This window comes from Strix uralensis, chromosome 38 (assembly GCF_047716275.1).
Source record: "Strix uralensis isolate ZFMK-TIS-50842 chromosome 38, bStrUra1, whole genome shotgun sequence".
NCBI classification, from domain to species: Eukaryota; Metazoa; Chordata; class Aves; order Strigiformes; family Strigidae; genus Strix; species Strix uralensis.
In genome coordinates, this window is record NC_134009.1 from 1 (window position 1) to 26,788 (window position 26,788).

Sequence of the window (26,788 nt, forward strand, 5' to 3'; positions counted from 1 at the left end):
GGGTGGGGCAGCCAGCCAGGGCCCCCACCAGGCTGGGGAGGGGGGAGCAGTGAGATTGGGGGGGTGTTGGGGGCACCCATGGGTGGCAGGGGGGGGGGTCTCACCTGTCCATCTCGGGGTCCTGGCTCAAGCGGCCCCAGACACGGAGAGTGGCCGCCCTCAGCGAGGCCACGGCGGACTCTTCCCCCCCCACCTCGCCCCCCAGCTCTTCAGGGGGGACCTGGCGGGGCAGCCCCCCCTCCTGCTCCAGCAGGGAGCGGACAAACCTGGGGAGGGAGCAGGGGTGAGCAGGAGGGGGGGGGGGGGCTTCCACACTTCCCCCCCCCCCCCCCCCCACCCGGGGCAGGGGAACCCCCTTAACTCACCCCCGGAGCAGGGCAGCCCCGATCCGCACGATGCAGGAGATGCTCTCAGCACCTGGGGAGGGGGGGGGGGGGACGACACACAGAGGAGAGAACCCCACAGATGCCCCCTACCCCCCCCAGACCCCCCCAGACCGGACCCAGTCATCCACCCCCCCCCTCCCCCCCCCCCCCCCCTGCAGCCACATAGCTAAAGGAAAGTGAAAGTGGCCCTCCCCAGCCGCCCCATCTTGTCCACCCTCCCCCTCCACCAATTCCTGCCCCGCCCCCCCCCCCAATACCTGGCCCCCATGGGGTGTCCAGGAGCCCCCCACCCTCCTCCCCCTCCATCCTGCACCCCCAGGACCCCGAGGGCTTCTGGATACATGGGGGTGTGTGTCCCGTCCCCGTCCCCCCCCCCGCCATGGGCGGGGTAACACAGGATCCAGGATGTTCCTTTGGGGCCCCACAAGGGAATTTCAGGGGGACTGGGGTGGGGTACGGCCGGGGGGGGGGGGGACACGGGGTAGGGGGGGGGGACACACACACACGCTGGCAGCCCGACACGAAGCACCACGTGGCTCCGTTTCCCCTTTATTTTCAGACATCAAAATACCCGAGATACAAAACAAGGTTAAAAAAAAAATTAAAAAAAGGAAAAAAAAAATCTAAAGAAAATCAGAGGGAAGGCAGAGCCCCCCCCCAGCCAGAGGGTGGGCTCCCCCCCACGACATCATCATTTCATGACATCACTCCAAAGAGCACCGAGTTGGGGTGGGAAAGGTCACTCCTGGGGACACCGATTGCAAAAGGGGGGGGAAAGGGGGTACGTGAGGGGGGTACGACCCCCCCGCCCTGAGAGCCACTGCCAGGGAGGGGGCCACCACCCCGGGGAGGGGGGTATTGCACCTGGGGGGGGCCTTTCTCAGGGCAGGGAGCCCCCAATAAATACCTGACCTGCAGCCACGACTGCAGCCCTCCCCCCCCCCTCCTCAACACACACATCCAACAGCCCCATTTCTAGGGGTCACAGAGACCCCCCCTCATCCCCCGAATTAGGGGGGGGGGGGCAGGGTTGGGATCACAGGACCCCACCTAAAGCACCACAAGTCCTGGGGCCAAACCGCTCCAGGGGCAAGGGCTGTGTTTAGGGGTCACAGCCCCCCACCCCCGCGCATCGGGGGGGGACCCCAGCACCAGGACTAGGGGGTACGGGGTGGGGGGGTGAATCTGTGTGCACACCCCCCCCACCCCCCCCCCCCCCAAATCCAGCAGGGTCCCCCAGCAGCGTCCCAGTCGTGGCCCCCAGGCACATTCATCCACTGTTGGGGGAAGGTCTGGGGGGAGCCACAGCTGCCCTGGGGGGGGGGGGGGAGGGTCCCCCCAAGCTCAGCCCCCCCCCAAAGTTCAGAGCAAGTCCTAACAAAGTCCAGTTTGTTAAAAAGCCCCCCCCATCTCCTGGAAGGCACAGCACCCAAGGGGCTGGAGGAGGCGGGGGCAGCACCATCCCTGCCCGCAGGGGCCAGTCCTGGGGTGTGTCCCCCCCCCCCCTCCTCAAGTCTACGACATCTTCCAGATGGTGAGCGAGGCCGTGAGGACGCCGGCGGCGAAGATGGTGATGGTCTGCCAGGTCGGGGTGCCGAAGTAGGAGAGAAGCCCTTCCTGGGGGGGTAAGAGGGGGTGGGGGGGGAAGAAGGGGTGTCAGCAACACGTCAGGGTCCCCCACCCACCCCCAGGCAGAAGAAGACACCGGGGTCCCCTTCCTGTGGTGGAAAACACATTGGGAGGAGAAAAGGGGCTGTGGCAGCTAGGGGGGGGGGTGGGGGACAAAGGGGGTGTCGCAGGGGGGACCCTTCTCCCAGGACTCGTAGGATGACACAGATCAAACCTTCAGGGTCAAGAGAATCTTTGGGAGAGAAAAGCAGCGTAGATCTCCTGTGTTAGGGGGGGGTCTGAAATGGGGGGGGGGGGGGGTCAGCCCACCCCCAGGACTCAGGGGGTCCAGGGACTCACCCATCCTCCCTGCGCCTGGATCCAGGCCAGGACGTGCTCCCTCACGTACTCCATGGTCCAGCCCAGAATAGTCCGAACCAGCTCCGGGACCTTGGTGCAAAGCGCCTGCAGAGACGGAGGGGGGGGGTCAGAGAGGGCTGGTGGGGGGCTGGTGGGGAGCCCCGTGGGGGTGGGGGGGGGCAGAGGGGAGGGGCTCGGGACCCACCTTCAGCACCAGTTTGCAGGCAAAGTAGAAGAGGGCAACAACGCGGCCCCAGTTGAAGGTGCCGTCGGCGAACATCTCGGCGGCCACGCGGAAGAAAAGCTCCTTGGGGGCCTGGCACCCCACCTGCTCGATCATCCTGGGGGGCGGTGGCTGGTTAGTGCAGAGCAGGGGGGGCCCCGGGGCCTCTGGGTCCCTCAGGGCTCCCCCCACCCACCTCTGCAGCTCCATGTTGCTGTCGAGCTCGTCCCCGATGCGGCGGAGACACTCGCTCAGGCGTTTGGTGTCGGGGCTGCTGGGCTGCGGCCCCCCCAGCTCCGCCTGGCTCAGGGCCACCACCTGCGCGTCCCCGCAGCGCTCCACGCGGTCCCGGATGAACCTGGGGGGGGGGGACAAGAAGGGGACCCCCGGAGCTCCGGACGGCGGCCTGAGGGGTCCCCCCCGCCCCGTTCTCCCGGCGGGCCGCCTCCCCCCCAGGCCCCGGACCGCCACTCACCCCCGCAGCAGGATCGCGCCCGTCCGCATGATCTGGTCCGAGGAGGTCCCTGCGCGGAGGGGGGGCGCTGACCCGGAGGAAGCGGGGACCGGCGCCGGGCGCCCCCCGGTACACACAGGCCGCGCCCCCCTCCGCCCCCCGAGGCCCCACGGCAGCCCCCGGGGATCCCGCCCGCCCTGTCCCCCCTCACTCACCGCCGCCCCCCGGGGGCGGGTCGGGCTCGCGGCCGCCGGAGCCGCCCCCGGTCTCGCCGCCGCTGCCGCCGCCGCCGCCGCCGCCGCCCCGCTGGGCCGCTGCCGCCGCCGCCATCGCCGCCCGCACCACGTGGTCTGGGGCGCCGGCGTCACGTGACACCAGCCGCGGGCAGGGGGGGGCGCGGGTGCCGTCAGCGTCCCCATCACGTGACGGAGGAAAATGGGGGGGCGGGTAAAAGTCACGCGATCGGCGCCGGAGTGACGTCCCACAGCCCCGCCCACCCCGCGCGGAATGCGGCGGGTGTGGCCCCGCCCACCATTAGCCACGCCCCTCAGGACTCCGCTCCGCTCCGCCTCCTCCAAGCCCTTTATTGCCCCGCTTCAACATGGCCGCCGCCTGTCCCCATGGCAACGCGGGCTGGCGCGGGAAGCACCGCCCCCCCCTCCCTCCCCTCCCGCGCGCGGCTCCGCCTCCCTCCCCCGCGCCGCCAATGGGCGCCTCTCCCGCCTCAGGCAGCGTGGCCAATCAGGAAGCAGAGCTCCTCGCCGTCCTCCAATGAGGCAGCTTCCCGCTCATCCTGGCAGTGAGGCGGGGCCCGGAGGGGCCCGGGGCGGGTCGGCAGCGCTCTCCTCATCCTCCTCCTCCTCCTCCTCCTCCCCCTGGTCCTGTGGCCCCGGGGCGTCCCGAGGTGGCCAAAATGCCCGGTGCAGGGCAATGAAGGGGATGGGCAGCACGGCCACCACCATCAGCCCCAAGGTGAGGGCCAGGGCCCAGGGCGGGTACGGCCGCCGCCATGATGTTGCCTGTGGGGAGGATGGTCAGGGGGGCCGGGGGTGCCTTGGGGGAGGGGGGGGGGCAAGAAGGGGCAGGGGAGGTCACAGATGGGGTGTGGGGGGCTACAAAGGGGCAGGGGAGGTTACGGATGGGGTGTGGGGGGCTACAAAGGGGCAGGGGAGGTTATGGATGGGGTGTGGGGGGCTACAAAGGGGCAGGGGAGGTCATGGGTGGGGTGTGGGGGGCTGTGGGGCCACAAAGGGGCAGGGGAGGTCTCAGGGGACACAGGGGAGGTCTCAGGGGACACGGGGGAGGTCTCAGGGGATGAGGGTCCCAGCCACAAATTGGGGTGCCAGCAGGTGGGGGGGGGGGGTCGCAGCTTGGGGGTCTCACCGTGGTGTGGTCCCAAGCCTGGTAGGTGGGGGGGTGTAGGGCCAGCTGGCCCAGGCTGGCCCCCAGCAAGGCCACCATGGCCCCAGGGCTCACAAAGCGCCACAGGGGCCCGTAGAGCCGCCACGGACGGTGGCCTGTCACCTCCCACACGACAGCCAGGAACCTGGGGGACGGGGCGGGCAGGTCAGGAGAGCCACGGGACAGTTTTGGGGAGGGGGGAGGTCGTGGTCAGAGGATTTCCCCCCACCCCACCCCACACCTCACCTCTCGGCCCCGTAGACCCAGGCCACGGCCACAGCCTCGCAGGTGCCCACGGCCAGCAGCGGCAGCGTGGCCACGTAGTCATCGAAGGCGGCCACCAAGTAGCTGCCGGAGCGCTGGGTGAAGGGCAGCCCCAGCACGAAGCCCCCGGCACAGCACAGCACTGGAGGGGCAGAGCAGCGGGTTGGGGGGGCTGCCCTCCATCCCTGACCCCCCCAATCCGGGGGGTGTGTGTCCCCCCCCAGCCATACCGGTGAGCAGAGCGCGGTGGCGGCGCAGGACGGGGAAGGCGTCGAGTAGAGGCGTGAGGACGGCCTGGGCGGTGCCCAACATGGTGCCCAGCCCCAGCCCCAGCAGCGTGAGGAAGAAGAGGGCCGACCAGAGCGGCGCCGCCGGCAGCAGCGTCAGGGTCTCCGTGAAGACGATGAAGGCCAGGCCCGGGCCCTCCACGCCCTGAGGTGAGGAGGGTGGGGGAGTCGGGGGGGGGGGCAGGACCCTCACCCCAGTGTTGGGATGGGGGGTGGCGCGGGGGGGACCCGCGGTGTGGGGTGGGGGATGGATTTGGGGGACCCTTTGCCCTGCCCGGGGGAGCCCCCCGCTGTGCCGCCAGGCGGGAGGGGGTGTGGGGCAGGTTTGGGGAGGGGGGGGGACAGTCTGTCACCCCGGGGGGGGGGTGTCCAGCCTGTCACCGCCATCACCTTGTTCATCTCCTCCTCCACGCGGCAGTCGGTGAGGCCCAGGGTGTCGCGCAGGGCCGGGGGCAGCCCCCGCAGCCAGGCGCTGTACTGGGGGGCCGCCAGCGCCGACAGGTTCCCGGGGGGCCGCGCGGGCTCAGGCAGCCCCCCCACCGCCAGCGCCCGCGACACCAGCTCCACGTTCCTGGGGGGGACAGGACACGGAGGGACACAGACATGGGGACACACGGGGACACACACGCACGCCAGCGTTGGCACGGGGACATCGGCGGGTCCTGCGCCCACCTGGGGGCTTGAGGACCCCCCCTCTGCGCAGGGACCCCAACTGCTGGGCAACCCCCCCCGGGAAAAGGAGCAAGGGTTAGAAACCTCTGTTCTCCTGTTAATTAATGTTAATTGTATTTATAGTTATGTAAATTATAGAATGTATTTAAGAAGGTAATTATATCTATTCCAGGGCTGGCCTGGAACCCAGGTGAGCTGAGTTACGGGAAATTAATCTTGGGTGTGAAGTTTTAGACATCAGAAAAGATAAAAAATAGGTGATTTAAGTTTTAGATGTAAGAGAAGAATTCAGGGATTTCAGGGGTCACAAAGAGCAGATTCAGGGATTTCAGGGGTCACAAAAGGGAAGATTCAGGGATTTCAGGGGTCACAAAGAGCAGATTCAGGGATTTCAGGGGTCACAAAAGGAAGATTCAGGGATTTCAGGGGTCACAAAAGGGAAGATTCAGGGATTTCAGGGGTCACAAAAGAGAAGATTCAGGGATTTCAGGGGTCACAAAAGGGAAGATTCAGGGATTTCAGGGGTCACAAAAGAAGATTCAGGGATTTCAGGGGTCACAAAAGAAGATTCAGGGATTTCAGGGGTCACAAAAGAAGATTCAGGGATTTCAGGGGTCACAAAAGGGAAGATTCGGGGATTTCAGGGGTCACAAAAGGGAAGATTCAGGGATTTCAGGGGTCACAAAAGGGAAGATTCAGGGATTTCAGGGGTCACAAAAGGAAGATTCAGGGATTTCAGGGGTCACAAAGAGCAGATTCAGGGATTTCAGGGGTCACAAAAGGAAGATTCAGGGATTTCAGGGGTCACAAAAGGGAAGATTCAGGGATTTCAGGGGTCACAAAAGGGAAGATTCAGGGATTTCAGGGGTCACAAAAGAAGATTCAGGGATTTCAGGGGTCACAAAGAGCAGATTCAGGGATTCACTGGGGTCACAGCTCAGCAGGGGCAGGTAACACGAAGCTCCGCACAGCCCCAGTTTCTGTTCAATAGAACATTTTGGGTCTTTTCTCAGCAGCCGGACGGTGAATTCTGACGGGGATGGGTCAGAAGAGCAGGAACTGGGATGGCCCAGGAGTGCCCCAGTGAGCGGGGCTGGAACGCCCAGAGCGGACTGGGAGTGTGGAACAGACCGGCCCGTGGGACTGGGGCTGAACTGGGAGCTGAGAGTTCCTGGGAACTGCCCGAGACTCTTTGTGTTTGGGAGTGATGAAGAATCATCTCCAGCCAGGGGGGGTTTTGCCGCTCGCCCAGCCCCCGCCCAGAGACCCCCCACCCTGGGGACACCCTCCCCCCCCCCCCCCCCAGACCTGCGCAGGCAGAGCCGCGTGCGGCGGGTGGCCCGGGCGCCCAGGACGGCGAAGACGACGAGGGTGGCCAGCAGGGAGGTGAGGGCGTTGAGGCCGGCCACCAGCGCGGCGTCGCGGTGACAGTCCCCCCGGCGCGCGCCGTAGCTGGCGTAGGCGATGACGCTGCCGAAGCCCAGCCCCAGCGCGAAGAAAACCTGCGTGGCCGCCTGTCGCCAGGCCTGGCCCGTGGCCCACGCCGAGGCCTGCGGGGGACGGACGGAGGGGACGCTCGGGGTAAGTCGAGACGATTTGGGGGGGCGGGGGGGGGAGGTCCCCAGGGCGGGGGGGGGGTCTCACCTTGGGGGTGAACATGATGCGGATGCCCTCGGGGGCTCCCTCGAGCAGCAGCCCCCGGACCAGGAGGCAGAAAAGGACGAGGTAGGGGACGAGGGTGCTGACGTACAGCACCTGCGGGGACCCCCCCGTCACCCACAGGGTCACCGGCACCCCCAAACTGCTGGGGACACTGGGACCCCCCCCCCCAGCTCTGCCCTGCCCCCCCCCCAGCACCCCAAATCCTCCACCCCTCTGGTGCCACGCACCCCCCCCAGCACTGCCTGTCCCCCCCCATCACTCCCTGTCCCCCCCCAAGCCCTCCCTGTCCCCCCCCCCCAGTCTGCTGGCACCCCCCAACACAGGACCCTCCCCAACAGCCCTCCCCCACCCCGTCCCCTCCCCCCCAACTCCAGCAGCCCCCCCCCAAGCAACGTGGGGCCGCTTCACCCACCTTTCCCGAGGACTTGATGCCCTTGAGCAGGGAGGCCCCCACCAGGGCCCAGGCCCCCAGGAGCCCCCCCACCAGGGCCGGCTGGAGCCCCCCCCCGACCCCCATTTCAGGGGTGATGTCCAGTGTCTGCCGGTACCAGAAATAGGTGGTGGGTGAGCTCAGGGCACACTCAGGCTCTGGGGGGGGGACGGGGACAGACACACAGCAGGTGACGGCAGGGTCAGGGTGCCCTGAGACACCCCCCTGCCCCCCCCCCGGGGTCCCTGGGGACCCCCCCACCTGTGTGGTTGGGGCCGGCGCTGGGGCAGCTCTGCCAGGGCAGGGGGTGCTGGAAGGAGCGGGCGAGGTAGAGGAGGCTCCAGGCGATGATCACGTTGTAGTACAGAGCCACGAAGACGCAGACCTGCGGGGACACCCCGGCTGAGACGCCGCTGCGGGGGGGCTCGGCGGGAACAGGGACAACCCCCCCGTACACCGGGTAAGTGTGTGTCCCCCCCCCCGATGCCGCCTCCCCCACAGTGAGCACCCCACGGTGCTCCCCTGGGGCACCCCCCCCCCAGCCAGCCCCGTCAGTGCCACTGCGGGTGCCCTGAGCCCCCACGTAGTGCCCAGATGCCTCCCTGGGCCCCAGAGACACCCCCCTCCTCAGATCCTCCTCAAGACCCCCCCTCAGCCCCCCAAGAGACACCCCCCACCCTCAGATCCCCCAGAGACCCCCTCAAGCACCGTCAGTGCCATGACCCATCCACTGAGGGTGCCCTGAGCCCCCCCATAGTGCCTAGATGCCTCTCTGGGCCCCCGAGACCCCCCCTTAGCCCCCCCCCAGAGACAGACACCCCCGAAACCCCCCCTCAGCCCTCCAGAGACCCCCCTCAGCCCCCCCAGAGACACCCCCTCCTCAGATCCCCCAGAGACACCCCCCCTCAACTCCCACAAGACCCCCCTCAGCCCTCCCCAAGCACTGTCAGTGCCGCTGAGGTGCCCTGAGCCCCCCCATAGTGCCCAGATGCCCCCCTGGGCCCCAGAGACCCCCCCCCTTAGCCCCCCCCAGAGACACACCCCCCCCAAAACCGCCCCTCAGCCCCCCAGAGACCCCCCCCGAGAGACATCCCCTCTCAGCTCCCCCCAAGCACCGTCAGTGCCGCTGAGGTGCCCTGAGCCCCCCCATAGTGCCCAGACGCCCCCTCGGGCCCCAGAGACCCCCCCTTAGCCCCCCCCAGAGACACACCCCCCCTCAGATCCCCTCAAGACACCCCCTCAGCCCCCCAGAGACCCCCCCTCAGCCCCCCCCCAAGCACCGTCAGTGCTGCTGAGGTGCCCTGAGCCCCCCGGTAGTGCCCAGACGCCCCCCGCGCCCCCCCCCCGCACCAGGCAGCTGGCCAGCCCGATGCCGCCCAGGCGGGGGCTGATCCTGCTCCAGACGCCGACGCTGCCCCGGCGCAGGCTCTGCCCCAGCGCCAGCTCCAGGAAGAGCAGCGGGATGCCGAGGAGGAGGAGGAGCAGCAGGTAGAGCAGGAGGAAGGCCCCTGGGGGGAGAGCGGGGGTGAGGGGGGAGAGGGACCCCCGCGCCCCCCCCTCCGCGCCCCCCCCAGCACTCACCGCCCCCGTTCTGGTGGCAGAGGTAGGGGAAGCGCCAGACGTTGCCCAGCCCCACGGAGAAGCCCAGCTGGGCCAGTATGTACTGGGCTTTACTGGTCCAGGCGGGGCGGGGGGGCGGCTCTTCTGGGAGGGGGCCGGTGTCCTCCCCCAGCACCGGCTGGGCCTTCGGCATGGCGGGGGGGCTGCGGGGGCACAGGGACACACGGACACGGACACACGGACACACGGACACAGAGACACGGACACACACAGACACACGGACACAGAGACACGGACACACGGACACACGGATACAGAGACATGGACACACACGGACACATGCAGACACACGGACACAGAGACACGGACACACACAGAGACACGGACACACGGACACACAGACACACGGACACACAGACATGGACACACACAGACACACGGATACAGAGACATGGACACAGACAGAGACGGACACACACACAGACACACACACGGACAGACACAGACACACATGCGGACACAGACACACACACATGCACAGACACACGCGTGCACACATACACAGACACACACACATGCGCACACACAGACACACATACACAGACACACGCGCGCGTGCACACACACGCAGAGATGCACACACACACGCATGCACACACAGACACACGTGCGTGCGCACACACAGACACACACACAGACCCACACACGTGCGCGCACACAGGGACACACACAGACACACGCGCACACACACAGACACACGCACACACACACACACAGACACATGCGCACACACACAGACACACACACACACACAGACACACACGCACACACACGCGCACACACACACACACACACCCCCTGCGGTCACACCGGTGCCAGCCCCGCGCCCACCCGGGACCGTGGGAACTCGCACCCGCGCCACCCGCCCGTGCCCCTGCACACACGTGCCCGCGCGTGGGCAAGTGACCCACAGCCCCCGCTAGCCCCCGCCGGGCCCGAACCCCCCGGGCTCTGCCCACCCCTCCCAGGGCACTCCCGGCCCGGGCAGCCCCCCCATCCCCGCAGCCCCCCTCATCCCTTCGGCCCCCCCATCCCCTCAGCCCCCCCATCCCCTCAGCCCCCCATATCCCCTCAGCCCCCCATATCCCCTCAGCCCCCCCATCCCCTCAGCCCCCCATATCCCCTCAGCCCCCCATATCCCCTCAGCCCCCCCCATCCCCTCGGCCCCCCCACCCCCTCAGCCCCCCATCCCCGCAGCCCCCCCCAGCCCCACTCACCCGGGGGCCGCCGTGCCACGGCCGGTTGCATCAGCCGGGACGGGCCACGCCGGGACGGGCCGCCCAGAGGCGTCGCCCCCAGATCCCCCCCCAGCGCCGGCCCCCGGGGGAGGCGGCCCCGAAACTTGGGGCTCCCCAGTGCATCATCCTCACCCTCACCCTCCTCATCCTCATCACCATCCTCCCCGCTCGCACGGCCCCCCTGGGGGGATGCTGGGGGGGTGTCCCGAGGGATCGTTAAACTTTCCCGGGGTGGCCCCGGGGGGTCCCGTCCGGGGCTCGGGGTGCGGAGCGGCCCGGCCCCGGTGCCGCCCCCCCCCCGCGGGACGCGCCCCCGTGGAGCTTCCGCTGCCCCGGGCGCTTCCTGCCCCGACACGGAGCCGGGGCCGCGGCCGCCCCCGGGACACGGCGCCGCAGGTGCCCGGGGGGGGCGGGGGAATGGGGGTGTCGGGGGGGGGGGGGTGTCGGGGGTGCTCACTGGACCCCCTGAAGGGGCCGGATCGGGCCCCGGGTGGGTGCTGACCCCGTGCCCTCCCCCCCGGGTGCAGACATGAACCCCAAAAGCTGCCTCGGCTTGGCCAGGGGCTTCCTCTTCCTCTTCAACCTTTTCTTTTTTGTGAGTGGGGGGGGGAGATGGGGGGAACGTGGGGCTGGGGGGGCAAGGGGGGACGTGGGTGCGGGGGGGGGGACATGGGGGACTTGAGGGTGCAGGGGGGACATGGGGATGGGGAGACACGGGGGTGCAGGGGGGGACTTGGGGGTGCAGGGGGGGAACATGGGGGTCTTGGGGGTGCAGGGGGGGGACTTGGGGGGGGGGACATGGGGGTCTTGGGGGTGCAGGGGGGGACTTGGGGGTGCAGGGGGGGAACATGGGGGTCTTGGGGGGTGCAGGGGGGGCTTGGTGCAGGGGGGGGGACATGGGGGTCTTGGGGGTGCAGGGGGGGGACTTGGGGGTGCAGGGGGGGCCATGGGGGTCTTGGGGGTGCAGGGGGGGACTTGGGGCTGGGGGGTGCAGGGGGAACATGGGGGACTTGAGGGTACAGGGGGGGACATGGGGCTGGGGGGCCCAGCCGTGCTTTGGGGGGGTGGATTGGGGGCCAACAATGTCCTGGGGGAGCCGAGGGGCTGGGCAGGCCCCAGAGCACCCCTGGGCCCCCCCCACTTGCTGACCTGCGTCAGATCCCCCCCCCCCAGGCCCTGGGCAGCCTCCTCCTCGCCTTCGGCCTCTGGGTCCTCTTCGATCGGCAGAGCTTCGCCGCCGTGCTGGGTAAGGGACCCCCTGAGCTGGGGGGCACCCCAAAGCTGGGGGGCACCCTGACCCCTGTGTCCCCCCCCCCCTTCCCCCAGGGTCGCCGCTGTACAGCCTGCGGGTCTGGTCCTACGTGTTCTCGGGGGTCGGCACCGTGACGATGCTCTTGGGCTTCCTGGGGTGCCTGGGCGCCCTCAAGGAGATCAAGGCCATGCTGCTGCTGGTGAGTGAGGATGGGGGGGTCGGGGGGGGGGGACACACGCAGGGGTTTGGGGGCCTGGCTGGGGGCAGGGGGGGGGACACTCTGCTGCAATTTCCTGGGGCGGCCGTGGGGCCACGTGGTCTCACCACATCCTGTGCTTGTGGGGCAGCAGCTGGGAGCAGGGGGGGGGGCTGTGGGGGGCGGGGGGGGTCCAGCTGACCCCCACCTCTCTTTCCTGCCCTCAGTACTTCGGGATCCTGCTGCTGCTCTTTGCTGCCCAGATCACAGTGGCGGTCATCGTCTACACCCAGCGTCTCACCGTAAGCGGGGCGCTGCCGGGGGGGGCTGCCGGGGTGGGGCAGGGCCCTGGGGGGGGGCGCTGATATTGTGGGGTGCTGCGCACTCACCCCCTCCCTGCAGCTGGCCACCAAGGTGGCCACCTACGTGCAGGAGCTGATCCGGGGGTACCCAGCCCAGGGGCCGCCTGGGGACCCGCAGGAGAGCTGGGACGCCGTCCAGCAGCAGGTGAGACCTCACAGGGCCCAGGGGCCCCCCCCAGCCCCGCAGCTGCCCCCCCCCACCTCCCCACTGATCACCTGCCCCCCCCCCAGCTGAGTTGCTGCGGCTGGAACGGACCCCAGGACTGGAACCCCCCTGACGGCCCCCCTGGGAGTGAGAACAGGGCTGTTGCCTGCTCCTGCCTCGAGGCGCCAGCACCCAACAGCACCCACAGGCCCACCCAGGCCCTGCCCCGAGGCCGCTGCCCCACAGCTGCCCCCCAGGACATCTTCCCCAGGGTGAGGCACAGGGCACTGGGGCAGGGGGGTGGGATCAGGGGGGGTCCTGGAGCTCTGGGGGAGCGCAGAGCAAGGTGGGGCTCACGGCCTGGGGGCTCCCCGTGGCCGCCCGGTTGTCACCCTCCTCCCGGCAGGGCTGCGCCGAGGGTGTCCAGGGCTGGCTGGGAGAAAACCTGGTCACCATCGTGGGGGTCTGCCTGGGCATCGGCCTGCTGGAGGTAAGGGGTGGGGGCTGAGCTGGGGAGGGGGGGTGCAGCCCGGGGGCTGCGGGGCCATGGGGCGGTGGGGTAGTTCACAGGGCTGAGGGGCAGTTTGGGGGGGCTGTGGGGCAGTTGCGGGGGCTGTGGGGCAGTTTGGGGGGGCTGTGGAGTAGTTTGGGAGGGGTGTGGGGCAGTTGGGGGGGGCTGTGAGGGAGTTTGGAGGGGCTGTGGGGCAGTTTGGGGGGCTGGGGGGTAGTTTGGGGGGCAGTTGGGGGGGCTGTGGGGCAGTTTGTGGGAGCTGGGGGGCAGTTTGGGGGGGCTGTGGGGCAGTTTGGGGGGGCTGTGGGGCAGGTTGGGGGGCTGGGGGGCAGGTTGGGGGGGCTGAGAGGCAGTTTGGGGGGGCTGGGGGGCAGGTTGGGGGGGCTGTGGGGCAGGTTGGGGGGGCTGAGGGGTAGTTGGGGGGGGCTGTGGGGCAGTAGGTGGGTTTGGGGGCGGCTGTGGGGCAGTTTGGGGGTGCACGGGGTGGTTGGGGGGCAGCGGGGCAGCCCGCGGGCAGCCGTGAGGCAGCGTCTTACCGTCCCCAGCTCTGCCTGCTGATGCTGTCGATGTTCCTGCTCAGGAACCTGGACCCCGACTACGAGAAACTGCTGCGGGGGCTCTGAGGGGGGAGGGGGGGGGGCGGGGGGGGGCACCGGGGGGTCCCACGGCTCTGTGCTCCCTCGGCTTTCGGTCAATAAATCCCGCTGGAATTTATCGGTCGCTATTATCGGGTCAGTAAGTCCCGCTGGGGACCGGCAGGACCCGCCACCATCCCACTCTCCCGCCTGCCCGGAGCGACGCTCGCCCGGCCCTTCGCTGTGGGGCGGGAACGGCTCGCGCCAGGCCCCGCCCCCTTTTTTCCCGCCTCCTCCCATAGGCGGGAACAGCTCGCGCTTGGCCACGCCCCCTTCTTTCCCGCCTCCGCCCCTGGGCAGGAACCGCTCGCGCCAGGCCCCGCCCTCTTTTCACTGCCTCCTCCCATAGGCGGGAACAGCGCGTGCCAGGCTCCGCCCCCTTTTTTTTCCCCCCGCCTCCGCCCCTGGGCGGGAATCGCTCGCGCCAGGCCCCGCCCCGTTTTTTCCCGCCTCCTCCCATAGGCGGGAACAGCTCGCGCTTGGCCCCGCCTCCTTTTCCCCACCTCCTCCCATAGGCGGGAACGCTCGCGCTTGGCCCCGCCCCCTTTTTCTCCGCCTCCTCCCATAGGCGGGAAGAGCTCGTGCCAGGCCCCGCCCCCTTTTTTCCCGCCTCCGCCCCCGAGCGGGAACCGCTCGCGCCGCCCCCTCCAGCCCTGTGGGGAGCGGCCGCTCCGCCGGGCCCCCCCGCTGCCCCCCACAGCCCCACTCGGCCCGGCCTGGCCCCAGGCAGCACCCGCGGCCTCCTCCCCTCAGGGCAGCGGCACCCCCAGGACCGGCCGTGCCCCAGGGCAGCGGGGACCCCCCCCCCCTCCACACACACCCCCACACCCCGACCCCCATCCCCGGCGCGATGGCCGCGGAGGCGCCCCCAGCCCCCTCACCCCACACCCCCAGCTCTGCTGTGCCCCCCCCGGAGGCAGAGACCCCGCAGGACCTGTCGCCAAGTGGGTACTGGCCGGCAGCTCCCGCTGGCGGGTGACGGAGGGACCGGGGAGGGGGGTGGCGAGGGGCCAGGTCCCTCCATAACCTCTCCTGTTCCTCCCCCCCCCGCCCCAGCAGCCCGGGACAGCGCAGCCTCATGCCAGGGCGAGAGCTGCTGCTCGGAGGAGTTTGTCCTCAACCGCACCTTCGCCATCTGCGACCCCGAGCACACAGGTAGTGAGGGGCCGGTGTCAGCGCAGGGGGGGGCCCACAGCCCCGGGGGGGGCCACAGCCCCGGATATGGCTTCGAGGGCTCAACCCTGCGGTGAACCCGCGCGAAGCCGCCGGAAAAAACCCTCCTACCCGCAACCTGCCCCCACGCAGGGACGGGGAGAGACCTTCGGGGGCACAAACGCCCCCCTTGCTCCGCACCCTCCCCATGGCACAGCCCTTCCCTAGTCCCACCTCGACCGCTCCGGGGGATTGTGCACGGAGCTGGTCACCGGCCACGGGCCGAGGGAGGGGGTGGCTTTACCCCCACTGTGCCGCAGGGCTGGTGCTGGCGGGGCAGGTGGTTGAGTACCTGCAGGCGCTGACGGGGCAGAGCGGCGAGGAGGGCCGGCTGCAGGCTCTGCACCGCATGCTGGACCCCGAGGCGGCGGGCGCGGCGCTGGATCTGCCCACCTTCCACGCCGTCATGAGGAAGTGGATCGCCTCGTGTCAGCAGGAGGGGTCAGTACCAGGGCACCGGGGACAGTTTTCTTGCGGATCATGGCGCAACCAACAGTCCCCATCTCCCCCCCAGGGGCTCGCAGCTCGCTGAGGAGTGGGATGTGGCGTCAGGCGACCTCGGCCTAGTGATCACGGGTGGGTGTTGGCACGGGAAAGTGGGGCGAGGGGAGCAGGGAGGGGGGAAAATCGGTGTCTGGTGGAGCCTTGGTGGGGCTGCCAGTGTCCGCGCAGTCGTGTCTCCCCTCCACCCCAGCAGCGCTCGGCACCTTCCTGCGGGAGAGCGGCCAGGTCGGCGCATGGGCTGCGCCGGTGCAGGTGTTTGCAGAGGCAGGTGGTGCTGGCTCACAGGGGCAGCGGGAGCCGGCAGCTTTGAAACCTGGGGAAGTCGTTTGGGTGCTGCCAGCCCCAGGTCGCTCCTGACAGCGAAGGGGCGGACGGACGGACAGACGCCGGCAGCCCCCCGCTGCCCGCTCAGCCGGGAGCACGGCTCAGCCCCGAAACCTTGTGCCCGTCCTGCAGCGGGGGAAGGACACGCGGCCCCGGCAGCTGCGCAGCTCGAGGCCGATGGTGGCGACAGCGACATCATCAGCCCGTAAGTACCGGCTCAGCAGGGACATGGTGCTGGTCCCCAGCTCTGCGCCGGCGTCCCCAGCCTCAGAGCAGCCCCCAAACGGCACCGCATCCCAACCCCCGTGAAAGGGTGTCCCCAGGGTGGGGGGTCTCTGGGCGGGGGCTGGGCGAGCAGCAAAACCCCCCCTGGCTGGAGATGATTCTTCATCACCCGCAAACACAAAGAGTCTCGGGCAGTTCCCAGGAACTCTCAGCTCCCAGTTCAGCCCCAGTCCCACGGGCCGGTCTGTTCCACACTCCCAGTCCGCTCTGGGCGTTCCAGCCCCGCTCACTGGGGCACTCCTGGGCCATCCCAGTTCCTGCTCTTCTGACCCGTCCCCGTCAGAATTCACCGTCCGGCTGCTGGGAAAAGACCCAAAATGTTCTATTGAACAGAAACTGGGGCTGTGCGGAGCTTCGTGTTACCTGCCCCTGCTGAGCTGTGACCCCAGTGAATCCCTGAATCTGCTCTTTGTGACCCCTGAAATCCCTGAATCTGCTCTTTGTGACCCCTGAAATCCCTGAATCTTCCTTTTGTGACCCCTGAAATCCCTGAATCTTCTTTTGTGACCCCTGAAATCCCTGAATCTTCCTTTTGTGACCCCTGAAATCCCTGAATCTTCCCTTTTGTGACCCCTGAAATCCCTGAATCTTCCTTTTGTGACCCCTGAAATCCCTGAATCTTCCCTTTTGTGACCCCTGAAATCCCTGAATCTTCCCTTTTGTGACCCCTGAAATCCCTGAATTCTTCTCTTTTGTTACATCTAAAACTTAAATCACTTTTAAGTTTAAGGAGCCGGGTTGGGTTGAGCTGCCAGTGCTGTTCCCAGAGCACCTCTGCTCCATCATTAACCCCATCAATCAATAGCCATTGGTTAATTAGTCCTGCTGTTAATAACATCCTAAGAGAAGAGACTTTCCCAGAAGCCCGTCCCCTCCCGCCCGCAGCGCGGAAGCCGCCGCCCTGCGCCGCCGCCTGGCACAGCTGGCCGCCCGCGACGCCAAGCTGCAGCGCGACGCCGAGGGGGCCGAGGAGCTCAGCGCCCGCCTGGCCGAGGAGACGGCGCAGCTGAAGGCCCGGCTGCGATGGTGCGTGGCCCTGGGGGCGTCCCGGGGTGCCGGGGCGGGGGGGACACCCCCTTGGGGAGGGTGCCGGGGTCCGGGAGCGCGCGGGGGGACCGGTGTGCGTTTGTCCCCGCAGCAGCCAGCAGGCGCTGGAGCAGGCCAGAGCTGCCGGCGAGGAGCTGGAGGAGCTGAGGGCCGCGGCGAGGGAGCTGGAGGAGGAGAACGAGGAGCTGCGCTGGCGGACGCGCCGCTCGGTGAGAGACCCGACCTCGTCCCGCCCGGCCGCGAGGTGCCCGGCGGCTGACGGCCCCGCGCTTTGCCTCCCCAGGAAAAGGAGCAGCGGTGCCAGCGCCTGCAAGCCGAGGGCCTGCGGGAGGAGGTGGGGACGCTGCCGGGGGGCCGCGGGGACGCCCGGGGGGGCCTTTCCCTGGCGGTGAACCCCGAACCCGTCTGTCCTGAGCAGAACCAGCGGCTGCTCGCCGAGGGCCAGGGGCTGAGGGAGCAGATCCAGGTGCTGACAGCCGAGGTGGCCAACCTGGAGGTAATGGGCCGGCGGGCCGAGGCCGAGCGCCTCGTTAAGCGCTAACGAGGTGGGTGTCTGTCCCCTGAGCAGGCACCGGGGGGTCGGGTGCTGCCCCGTCCTCTGCGCCGCCGTGTCACGGCACAGAGCCGGTACGAACCCAGCTGTCACAGAGTCATCTGGGTTGGAAAAGCCCTTGAAGCTCCTCCAGCCCCACCATGAACCTCACCCTGACCGTTCCCAACTCCACAATGTCCCCAGTGTCCCCCCATGTCCCCCCAATGTCACACAATCCCAGAATCAGGTTGGAAAAGCCCTTGAAGATCCCCCAGTCCAACCATGAACCCAACACTCACCATTCTCAATTCCACAATGTCCCCAATGTCCCCTCAATGTCACACAATCCCAGAATCAGGTTGGAAAAGCTCTTGAAGCTCCTCCAGCCCCACCATGAACCTCCCCCTGACCGTTCCCGACCCCACCAGATCCCTCAGCGCTGGCTCAACCCGACTCTTCAACCCCCCCAGCGATGGGGACTCCCCCCCTGCCCTGGGCAGCCCATTCCCACGCCCCCCAGCCCCCCCCCGAACAGAAATATTTCCTGCTATCCCGCCTAACGCAGCCTCTTCCCTCCGCCCAGGCCCAGCTCTGCCGCTGCACCACGCTCCTCTCCTCCCGCGACACGGCCCTCGCCCAGGTGAGCGCCCGCTTGGGGACACGCACAGCTCTGGGTGCCGCTGTGTCACCCCCCGCAGCCCCCCCGCCCCCCCCCAGGCCCTGCACCCCCCCACCGCCGCTCCTGTTCCGCAGGCCGGGCAGCGGGTGGAGGAGCTGACGGCGTCGCTGGACGAGTACAACAGGGTGGTGCAGGTACAGCGCACCCGACCCCCTCCTAGCCCCCAGTGTGGGGGGGCTGCAGCCCCCCAACTCCTCCTGGGAGCCACACTGGGAGGACTCCAAGCCCCTGGGCCACAGGCAGAGCCCCGAGGTGGCCACAACCCCTTGCCCCAGCGGGACACCCAGAGCGCGGGGTGCAGGCGCCGTCCCAACAGCTGGGGGGCTGCGCGGAAGCACCAATGCGCCCAGTAGCCATACTGGTGCCACCCGTGGTGGCACTGGGCCGCACCGGTCCTGCCCCGAGGAGCACAGAGCGCTGCGGGGCGCCCCAGCGCTCCCCCCGGGGTCTGAAAACTCTTTGCCCTCGCGGGGGGCTGAAAATTTTCCCCCCCCCCCCCCAGGAGCTGCAGCTGGAGACGACGCGGCTCCACGACCAACCGGGCCGGACACCGGACACCTGGGCCACGTACGTCCGTCCTGCGCCGGGCCTGGGGGGGCCGCAGGGCGGGGGGGGCCGCTGCTGCCACGCGAGCCTGGCTGCGAAAAACCTTAAGAAAGGGAGAAAAAATGGGCTAAACGGTGAAAATTGAGCCTGGCGGAAGCGAGGGCCCCGCCTCTCGCCCGGGCAGCGATACTGCGAATTTAGACCCAAAAGAGCCCTTTGAGGCTTAATTTGGAGTTTTTCGGAGGCAGCGCTGCGGGGGTCGTTCCGTCCTTGGAAGACAAAACCACACTTATATACAAATTTATACACAAATTTATATACATTTATATTATATAAAAATGAATATTCCTGTAACTCCCCAAAAGCACACCCCGATTTCCAGAGGATCCAACCCACAAATTAATTTGGGGCGGGGTCTCTGCGGGGTTCCTGGGGGGATGGGTCAGTGCTCCGGGGGGGGCTCCCTGGAGTCTGTCGAAGAGGCATCGGAGTGTTTTTTCCATGAACTCAAAAAAATTCCCCAAAACACGCAGGTTTTTTCCCACAGAACGTCTCGTTTTGGCTCCATCGCTCTGTAGTTTCTCATCTTTGACCCCCCACCGGTCTCTTGGTGTTTCTGCCCTCCCCGGGCTGGACCCAAAAAATTATTTTTTGATTTTTTTTTTTTTGGCCGCGTTCTTGCCCCACGGCGACGAGCCCCGGTTGCCCGCGGGCGGCAGCAGAGCACCCAAGGGACCCGCGGCGCCTCGGTGGGCCAGCACCCAGGGCCCCCCCCCCGGCCCCCTTTGGCCACCGAGGCGCTGGCTGGGAAGCGCCCGGTGGCAGCCGCTTGCCGCGGGGCTCGCGCGGGCCGGCCGCCGCTCGCCGCCGCTTCCAAACCTCTGGTGTCACCCGGCGCGGGGGCGCCGCAGCCCCTCACCCTCCTCTTCCTCCCGCAGGCCGCCCTGGTTCGCGCCGAGCGAGGCCGAAGGCCCGGCGCAGCCGCTCGGCGTCGAGATTGCGGCGACGCGCTGGGTAAGGGCAGGGGCGCGGCGATGGTGGGGGGCGGGGGCCGGCAGTGGGGCACCCCCCGGCTGCTGACCCCCAACGCGTGGCTCTGCCCAGGAGAGGGAGGAAGCAGAGGAAGAGGAGGAGGAGGAGGAGGAGGAGGACTCTGGGATGGCGGCAGCGCCCGCGGGGGACGGCGAGCAGGCGGCCAAGGCCCGTCCGTGCGCAGGCCCCGGCGCGAGGTACGGTCGGTGCCGCGGCCCCGGCGCGGAGCCCGTCCCGTGTCCCCCCCCCGCGGGTGACAGCCCCTCTCCCCGCTCCCTCTGCACAGGCCGGCGCTGCCCTGGGTGCCGCCGTGGGTGCTGCCCTGGGTGCTGCCCTGGGTGCTGCTGCTGCTGCTGCTGCTGCTGGCGCTGCCCTGGGCGCTGCCCGGCCCCCGCCTGCGGCTCCCCCGCGACGCCTGGGCCCAGCTGCAGCTCTGCCACCGGGGACCCCCCCCCCAATAAAACCTGCTGGGCACCACGGCTCCGGCCCGCTCCACCTTCCCAGTCCAGCCCAGTTCGCCCCAGCGCTCTCACCAGTATCGCCAAGCACATCCCAGTCCGCTCAGCCTCTTGCCAGCCCTTCCCAGTTCCCCCAGTTCCCTCCCAGGTCCGCTGTGTGTCTCACCAGTCCATCCCAGTCCCCCCAGTTCCCCCCCACATCCCCTGTGCCTCTCACCAGCACATCCCAGTTCTCCCAGTCCCCTTCCAGATCCATGTCTCTCACCAGTCCATCCCAGTCCTCCCAGTTCCCCCCCACATCCCCTGTGCCTCTCACCAGCACATCCCAGTTCTCCCAGTCCCCTTCCAGATCCATGTCTCTCACCAGTCCATCCCAGTCCCCCCAGTTCCACCTCAGGTCCCCTGTGCCTCTCACCAGCACATCCCAGTTCCCCCCCAGATCCCTGTGCCTCTCACCAGTCCATTCCAGTCCCCCCAGTTCTCCCCCAGGTCCCCTGTGCCTCTCACCAGTCCATCCCAGTCCCCCCAGTTCCCCCCCAGATCCCCTGTGTCTCTCACCAGTCCATCCCAGCCCCCCAGTTCCCCCCCAGGTCCCCTGTGCCTCTCACCAGTCCATCCCAGTCCCCCCAGTTCCCCCCCAGGTCCCCTGTGCCTCTCACCAGTGCCCCCAGTTTCCTCCCAGGTCCCCTTCAACACTGTTTATGGGGAGCCCCCCCCCCCCCCCGTGTTCCCACAGGGCTCTGGGGTGGGTTTGGGGGTGCAGAGCCCCAGGGACCCCCCAGCACCGACACCCAGGGGTGCACAAGGGGTGCAGGGGGCTCCGGGGAGGATTTGGGGTGCTACAGACCCCCCCGCCCCCCCCCAAACCAGGCTCAGAGTCAACGTCTCAACAGCAACTTTATAGGCCCTGGGGGGGCCGGGGGGGGTGTCTGGGCCCCCCCAGTCTCTCTGTGGCTCAGGGGGTCCCATCACGGCCCCCCCAGAGGGGCCCCCCCGGGTCCCTCCACGCCTCGGGGGGGGGCACCTGGGGGGTCCCCGTTTCTCCTGCACCCCTGATCCTGTGGCACCCGCAGCTCAGGCCGGCCTGGGCGGGGGGCAGGGTGGGGGGGTGAGGCCCCAGGCGCCTGGGGACCCCCCCTGCCCCCCCCCCAACATCCGGGGACCCCCCCACCCCCCCGTACCTGAGTCCGTCCCCGGGTGCCCCCTCAGGTCCCGTCCTGCTCCGATTCCGGGGTCCCCTGCGAGGGCTGGGACGGGTGCTGACACCCAGTACCCCCAGTGCTCCCAGTGTCCCCCTTCCCAGTGCCCACTGCACCCCCACACCAGCCCCACAGCTCCCAGTGCCCCCCCCTTCTCCCCAGTGCTCCCAGTGCCCCACTGCCCCCTTCGCCGCATTCCTAGTGCTCCCAGTACCCCCCTGCTGTGTTCCCAGTGCTCCCAGTACCCCCTGCTGTGTTCCCAGTGCTCCCAGTACCCCACTGCTGTGTTCCCAGTGCTCCCAGTACCCCACCACCCCCCTCACCATGTTCCCAGTGCTCCCAGTACCCCACCGCCCCGCTCGCCACCTCCCAGCCATGGTTCCCAGTGCTCCCAGTAACCCCCCGCCCCCCTCACCATGTTCCCAGTGCTCCCAGTACCCCCCCACCATGTCCCCAGTGCTCCCAGTACCCCACCACCCCCCCACCATGGTTCCCAGTGCTCCCAGTACCCCCCCACCATGTCCCCAGTGCTCCCAGTACCCCACCACCCCCCCACCATGGTTCCCAGTGCTCCCAGTACCCCCCCTGCCATGTCCCCAGTGCTCCCAGTACCCCCCCACCCCCCCCACCATGGTTCCCAGTGCTCCCAGTACCCCACCACCCCCCCCCCCATGGTTCCCAGTGCTCCCAGTACATCCCCACCTGGGCGCAGGGCCTCCTCCACAGCACCCAGGCCGCCGCTGCCAGGCCCAGGGCCCCCCCGAGCCCCCCCAGCAGCACCAGCCCGTGGATGCCAGGACTGGGGGGGCCCAGCTGGGACCCCAAAATCCTTTCGTGCTGTACCGCGGGGGGGGGGGTCAGTGGGGGGCCTGGGGACAGACAGGGGTCAGAGGGGACTTTGGGGGGGTCCCCGGGGGTTAGAGAGTCCTTGGGGGGGGGTCCCCAAGGAGCAGGGAGCCCCGTGGCTCCCCAGGGGATGGCGGAGGCCTGAGGGGGGGGCCAAGAGGGTTGGGGGTCCCCGGGGGGGGCCCTGGGTGGTACCTGGGCGGCAGCGCAGGCGGGCGCAGCCGGGGAAGTGGAGGGGTCGCCCCTGCAGCCCCCCCAGGTGCTGCACGAGGGCGCCCAGCAGCTGCGACACGTTCACTGTCTCCAGCCGGACGCAGCCCTGGGGGTCCTGGGGGGGGGGGTCGGGGGGTGTCACAAGAGCCCCCAAACCCCTCTGGGACCCCCCCCAGGGCACCATGAGAAGTCTGGGGGCCCCAAATCCTCCTCACCCCCCCCGGGGACCCCAGAAACACCCCAGAGACCCCCTGCACCCCCCAAGACCCTGCCAGGACCACCCCAGGGTCCCCAGCCCCCCCCAATCCACACTCAGGACCCCCCCCCAGAGGCACCCCACACCCCCCCACACCCCCCCCGGACCCCCACTCACGTGGATGTGGCACTCGGCCACGAAGGCGATGTGGGCGGCCACAGCCCGGAGCCGGGGGGCCAGCGCCCCCCCCGCCACCCCCACCATGTGCTCCAGTGCCGCCGCCCCGAAGTGCAGCCCCCAGAGATCGGTGCAGGGACTGTCCTGGGGGGGGGGACAAGGGGGGGGTCGTGGGGAGGGGCAGGGGGGGGGGAGACACGGGGCAGGAGTTTGAGGTCAGGCAGCCCGGGCAGGAACAGACCAGGCCCTGTGGGCCACAACATGGGATAACACGGGGTAACATGGGATATCATGGGATAACGGGATAACACAGGATAACATGGGATATGGTGTAACGGGGTAACATGGGATAACATGGGGTAACACGGGATAACATGGGGTAACATGGGATATCATGGGATAACATGGGGTAACACAGGATAACATGGGGTAACATGGGATATCATGGGATATCATGGGATAATGAGATAACACGGGATAACATGGGGTAACACGGGATAACATGGGGTAACATGGGGTAACATGGGATATCATGGGATAATGAGATAACACGGGATAACATGGGGTATGGTGTAACGGGGTAACATGGGATATCATGGGATAACACGGGATAACATGGGGTAAAATGGGATAACATGGGATATCATGGGGCAACATGGGATAACATGGGATATCATGGGGTATCATGAGGTAACATGGGATATCATGGGGTAACATGCGATATCATGGGATAACACAGGATATCATGGGGTAACACGGGATATCATAGGGTAACATGGAATATCATGGGATAACATGGGATATCATAGGGTAGCATGGGATATCATGGGATAACATGGGATATCATAGGGTAACATGAGGTAACAGGGTAACATGGGGTAACATGGGTGCACACGCAGCCTCAGACATGGGTGTGGAACATGGGGGGACACGGGGCATCAGGCAGCCCGGGGAGGAGCCGCAGCCCAGGCCCTGATGAGGAGAACACGGGATAACATGGGATAACATGTGTCATCATGGGATAACACGCATCAACATGGGATAACACGCAGCCTCAAACATGGGTATGGGACATGAGGGGACACGGGGGATCAGGCAGTCTGGGCAGGAGCCGCAGGCCAGGCCCTGAGGGGGAGAACATGGGATAACATGGGAGAACATACATCAACATGGGATAACACACAGCCTTGGACATGGGTATGGGGGACATGGGGGGGGTCAGGCAGCCCAGGCAACAGCCATGCCCAGGCCCTGTGGGCCAGAACACGGGATAACACAGGGTAACATGGGCTAACATGGGCTAACACGCCTTGGACATGGGTATGGGGACACGGGGGGTCCGGGGGGGTCACTCACCCCCTCCAGGTTACTGGGCATCAGCACCGGGTAGTCCAGGATCAGCCACGGGGTCTGCGGGGCCGGGACAGGGCTGAGGGGTCCCCAAAGGGTCTGGGGGGCTCGGGGGTCCCGGGGGGGGGGGGGGGGGGGGTCAGGGGGTTCGGGGGGACCCCTGGGGGAGGGGGGGGGGGGGGGCGCTTCTGGGGGTCCCAGGGGAGTTTGGGGGGTCCTGGGGGGGGTTGGGGTGTCTCACCAGGACACGTACGTGGGTGAGGGAGGTCGGGGGGGGGGGGGTGGTGGGAGGTTCCCGGGGGGGGGGGCGCGGGGGGGGGGGGGTCCCGTGGGGTCTCACCAGCGCATCCACGTGGGTGCTGAAGGTGCTGCTGACGGGGCTGGAGTCGAAGGAGCAGCAGCCGCCGGGGGGGGGCACGGCCAGGAGGAGCAGGAGGGGGACCTGGGGGGGCACCGGGGGGTGGGGGCACTTGGGAAGGGGGGGGGGACACACACCCTGGGGGTGGGACCGGAGATCCCATGGGGGGGGGGGCAGAGGCATTGGGGGGGGGGGGGGGGGGGGGGGGAGTCAGGGCGTGGCTGAGGGATCGGGGGGGGGGGGCACGGGGTCCCCACTTACCAGAGTGGAGCTGGGGGGGGCCAAGTCCATGGCGGGGCCAAGCTGGGGCGGGGCCGGCCGAGGGGAGGGGGTGAGCAGGGACCGCAGGGCCCCCCGGGACCGCCCCCCCCCCCCGAACAACCCCCCCGGGACACCCCCCCCCCCCCGCACCCCCGAGCTGTGGCGGAGCCGCCGCCGAAAGTGAAAGTGGCTCCGAGCTGGATCGGGGCCGGGAGGGACCGGGGGGGGGGGGGGGGGTGGGGGGAGCTTGTGCCCCCCCCCCCCCGCCCCCCCCCCAGGACCCCGGGCACAGCCGGGAGCCTTCCCCCCCACCAAGGCGTCAGGGAGCCGCCCCCCCCCCCAATCCCCCAGACGTGCAGGAGGGGACCCAGACATCAGGAAGCCGCCTCCCTCCCCCCCCCAACGCCCCCCGGCCCCCCAAAACCCCCCCCAACCCCCCCCAAGGGACCCAGGTGTCCTCCCCCCCCCCCCCCCCCCCCCCCCCCCGCGGTGCCGCTCTCTAACCCGGGGGCGCGTCCGGGCACGTGGCGGCACAGGGCGCCCCCTGGCGGCGTGGGGGGGGGGGACCCCCCGCCCCCCCCCAACACCCCACGAGAGACACGACACGAGGCGGGGGGGGGGTGTGGGGGGGTGTTTATTGGGGTCAGAGGGGGCTCAGGGGCCCCCCCCAGGCACCCAGAGGCAGCGGGGGCGGGTGCAGCGCAGCTCCAGCTCCCGCTCGGCGCTGGGGGGGGGCTCCTGCCCCGGCTCCCCAGGACCCCCCCCGGCACCCACACGTGGGCGACGCTCCCAGCTGAGGCCCAGTCGGGGTCCTGGGGGGGGGTGGGGGGGGTCAGAGAGGGGCGGGTGGGACAGGGACACCCCCGTGCTGGGGACATCCCCCCCCCCACTGCTGGGGACCCCCCAGCGCCCTCCCCAGCCCCCCATTACTCACCGTGCCCCCCCCGCAGAGCCACAGCCCATCGGGGTGCTGTCCCGCCAGCGTCGCCGCGTCGCCCCGGGCCCCCCCGGCAGCACCGTCAGGGCCCCCCCAGGGAGCCCCGCGGCCACCAGTGCCTGGGACAGAGGGACAGGGCGCGGCCGTCACCACGGGGGGGGGGGGGGGGGTCTGGGGGTTCTGGGGCAGGTCAGGGGGGGCTGATGGGTGGGGGGGGGTCACAGAGTGACATGGGGTTGCTGGCGGGGGGTCCCAGGAGCATCAGCAGGAATTAACAGGGGGTGTTTGGGGGGTCATGTGGGGTCCATGGGGGATCCCAGGGGTCCTGGTGAGGCCGATGGGGGTTTCCATGGGGGGGGGGGGGGAGTCTCAGAGAGAAGCCCAGGGGGGTCCTGAGGGGTCAGGGGGGCTCCCAGGGGGCACATGGGGGTCCCAGGGGGCACATGGGGGTTCCCAGGGGCACATGGGAGTCCTGGGGGCACATCGGGGGTCCCAGTGGGTCAGGGGAGCTGCCGGGGGGCACATGGGGAGATCCTGGGGGGTCCATGAGGGGTCCTGGGGGGCACATGTAGGGTCCTGGGGGGTCAGGGGGGCTCCCGGGGGGCACATGGGGGGCCTGGGGTGTCAGGGGGTCTCCCAGGGGGTGCATGAGGGGTCCCGGGGGGCACATGGGGGGTTCTTCGGGGTCAGGGGGGCTCCCAGGGGGTTCATGAGTGGTCCCAGGGGTCCATGAGGGATCTTGGGGGGCACATGAGGGGTTCTGGGGGTCAGGGGGGGTCCCGGGGGGCACATCAGGGGTCCATGGGGGGGTCCCGGGGCGTCCCCACCTGCCGCAGGCGCAGGGCAGCCCCGAGCCCGCTGGGGGCGCCACCACCACGAGGCTGTTGCCGAGCGCCAGCGCGGGGGGAGGAGCTCCAGCGCGCGCC

At 68.8% G+C, this 26,788-nt stretch overlaps 5 protein-coding genes and 1 long non-coding RNA gene across 11 annotated transcripts; 2 read left to right on the plus strand and 4 right to left on the minus strand.

Annotated features, from left to right (window-relative positions):
* Window positions 1-1,781: 1,781 nt before the first annotated feature.
* BAX (BCL2 associated X, apoptosis regulator) lies at window positions 1,782-3,376 on the minus strand. Its single transcript, XM_074854586.1, has 6 exons — window positions 3,247-3,376; window positions 3,053-3,101; window positions 2,774-2,935; window positions 2,560-2,695; window positions 2,355-2,459; window positions 1,782-2,003 (listed from the first exon to the last, which is right to left on the minus strand). Exons 1-6 carry the CDS (start codon window positions 3,359-3,361, stop codon window positions 1,902-1,904), a joined length of 669 nt encoding a protein of 222 aa, XP_074710687.1. The 5' UTR covers window positions 3,362-3,376; the 3' UTR covers window positions 1,782-1,901.
* Window positions 3,377-3,505: 129 nt separating this feature from the next.
* LOC141937139 (sodium-dependent neutral amino acid transporter B(0)AT2-like) lies at window positions 3,506-10,343 on the minus strand. 2 transcript variants are annotated; one of them, XM_074854582.1, is made up of 11 exons: window positions 9,329-9,540; window positions 9,098-9,255; window positions 8,009-8,132; window positions 7,730-7,905; window positions 7,300-7,410; window positions 6,964-7,205; window positions 5,374-5,554; window positions 4,927-5,128; window positions 4,679-4,838; window positions 4,415-4,577; window positions 3,506-4,050 (listed from the first exon to the last, which is right to left on the minus strand). In XM_074854582.1, the coding sequence occupies exons 1-11, from the start codon at window positions 9,498-9,500 to the stop codon at window positions 3,820-3,822; spliced, it is 1,920 nt and encodes a 639-aa protein (XP_074710683.1). In that variant the 5' UTR covers window positions 9,501-9,540; the 3' UTR covers window positions 3,506-3,819. The 2 variants fall into 2 exon arrangements, with proteins under 2 accessions (XP_074710683.1, XP_074710682.1); XM_074854581.1 differs by lacking the exon at window positions 9,098-9,255 and having other exon boundaries at window positions 9,329-10,343.
* Window positions 9,183-13,697, plus strand: LOC141937140 (leukocyte antigen CD37-like). 2 transcript variants are annotated; one of them, XM_074854585.1, is made up of 8 exons: window positions 9,183-9,235; window positions 11,133-11,200; window positions 11,779-11,851; window positions 11,932-12,056; window positions 12,281-12,355; window positions 12,456-12,560; window positions 12,647-13,050; window positions 13,617-13,697. In XM_074854585.1, exons 2-8 carry the CDS (start codon window positions 11,135-11,137, stop codon window positions 13,627-13,629), a joined length of 861 nt encoding a protein of 286 aa, XP_074710686.1. In that variant the 5' UTR covers window positions 9,183-9,235; window positions 11,133-11,134; the 3' UTR covers window positions 13,630-13,697. The 2 variants fall into 2 exon arrangements, with proteins under 2 accessions (XP_074710686.1, XP_074710684.1); XM_074854583.1 differs by lacking the exon at window positions 9,183-9,235 and adding an exon at window positions 10,544-11,001.
* Window positions 13,698-14,962: 1,265 nt separating this feature from the next.
* LOC141937253 (uncharacterized) lies at window positions 14,963-20,344 on the plus strand. The gene is made up of 11 exons (XM_074854824.1): window positions 14,963-15,359; window positions 15,433-15,951; window positions 16,893-17,057; window positions 17,170-17,287; window positions 17,362-17,574; window positions 18,194-18,250; window positions 18,364-18,423; window positions 18,792-18,856; window positions 19,774-19,849; window positions 19,940-20,064; window positions 20,154-20,344. The coding sequence occupies exons 1-11, from the start codon at window positions 15,067-15,069 to the stop codon at window positions 20,326-20,328; spliced, it is 1,866 nt and encodes a 621-aa protein (XP_074710925.1). The 5' UTR covers window positions 14,963-15,066; the 3' UTR covers window positions 20,329-20,344.
* FLT3LG (fms related receptor tyrosine kinase 3 ligand) lies at window positions 20,213-25,060 on the minus strand. 4 transcript variants are annotated; one of them, XM_074854828.1, is made up of 8 exons: window positions 24,926-25,060; window positions 24,647-24,748; window positions 24,313-24,366; window positions 22,957-23,100; window positions 22,566-22,698; window positions 22,227-22,393; window positions 21,507-21,572; window positions 20,213-20,300 (listed from the first exon to the last, which is right to left on the minus strand). In XM_074854828.1, the coding sequence occupies exons 1-7, from the start codon at window positions 24,953-24,955 to the stop codon at window positions 21,531-21,533; spliced, it is 672 nt and encodes a 223-aa protein (XP_074710929.1). In that variant the 5' UTR covers window positions 24,956-25,060; the 3' UTR covers window positions 20,213-20,300; window positions 21,507-21,530. The 4 variants fall into 4 exon arrangements, with proteins under 4 accessions (XP_074710929.1, XP_074710927.1, XP_074710928.1 ...); XM_074854826.1 differs by having other exon boundaries at window positions 21,507-21,584; XM_074854827.1 differs by lacking the exon at window positions 20,213-20,300 and adding an exon at window positions 21,203-21,409.
* Window positions 25,061-25,541: 481 nt separating this feature from the next.
* Window positions 25,542-26,788, minus strand: LOC141937255 (uncharacterized). The gene is made up of 3 exons (XR_012626875.1): window positions 26,690-26,788; window positions 25,860-25,981; window positions 25,542-25,737 (listed from the first exon to the last, which is right to left on the minus strand). It is a non-coding gene; the product is annotated as an uncharacterized LOC141937255 (long non-coding RNA).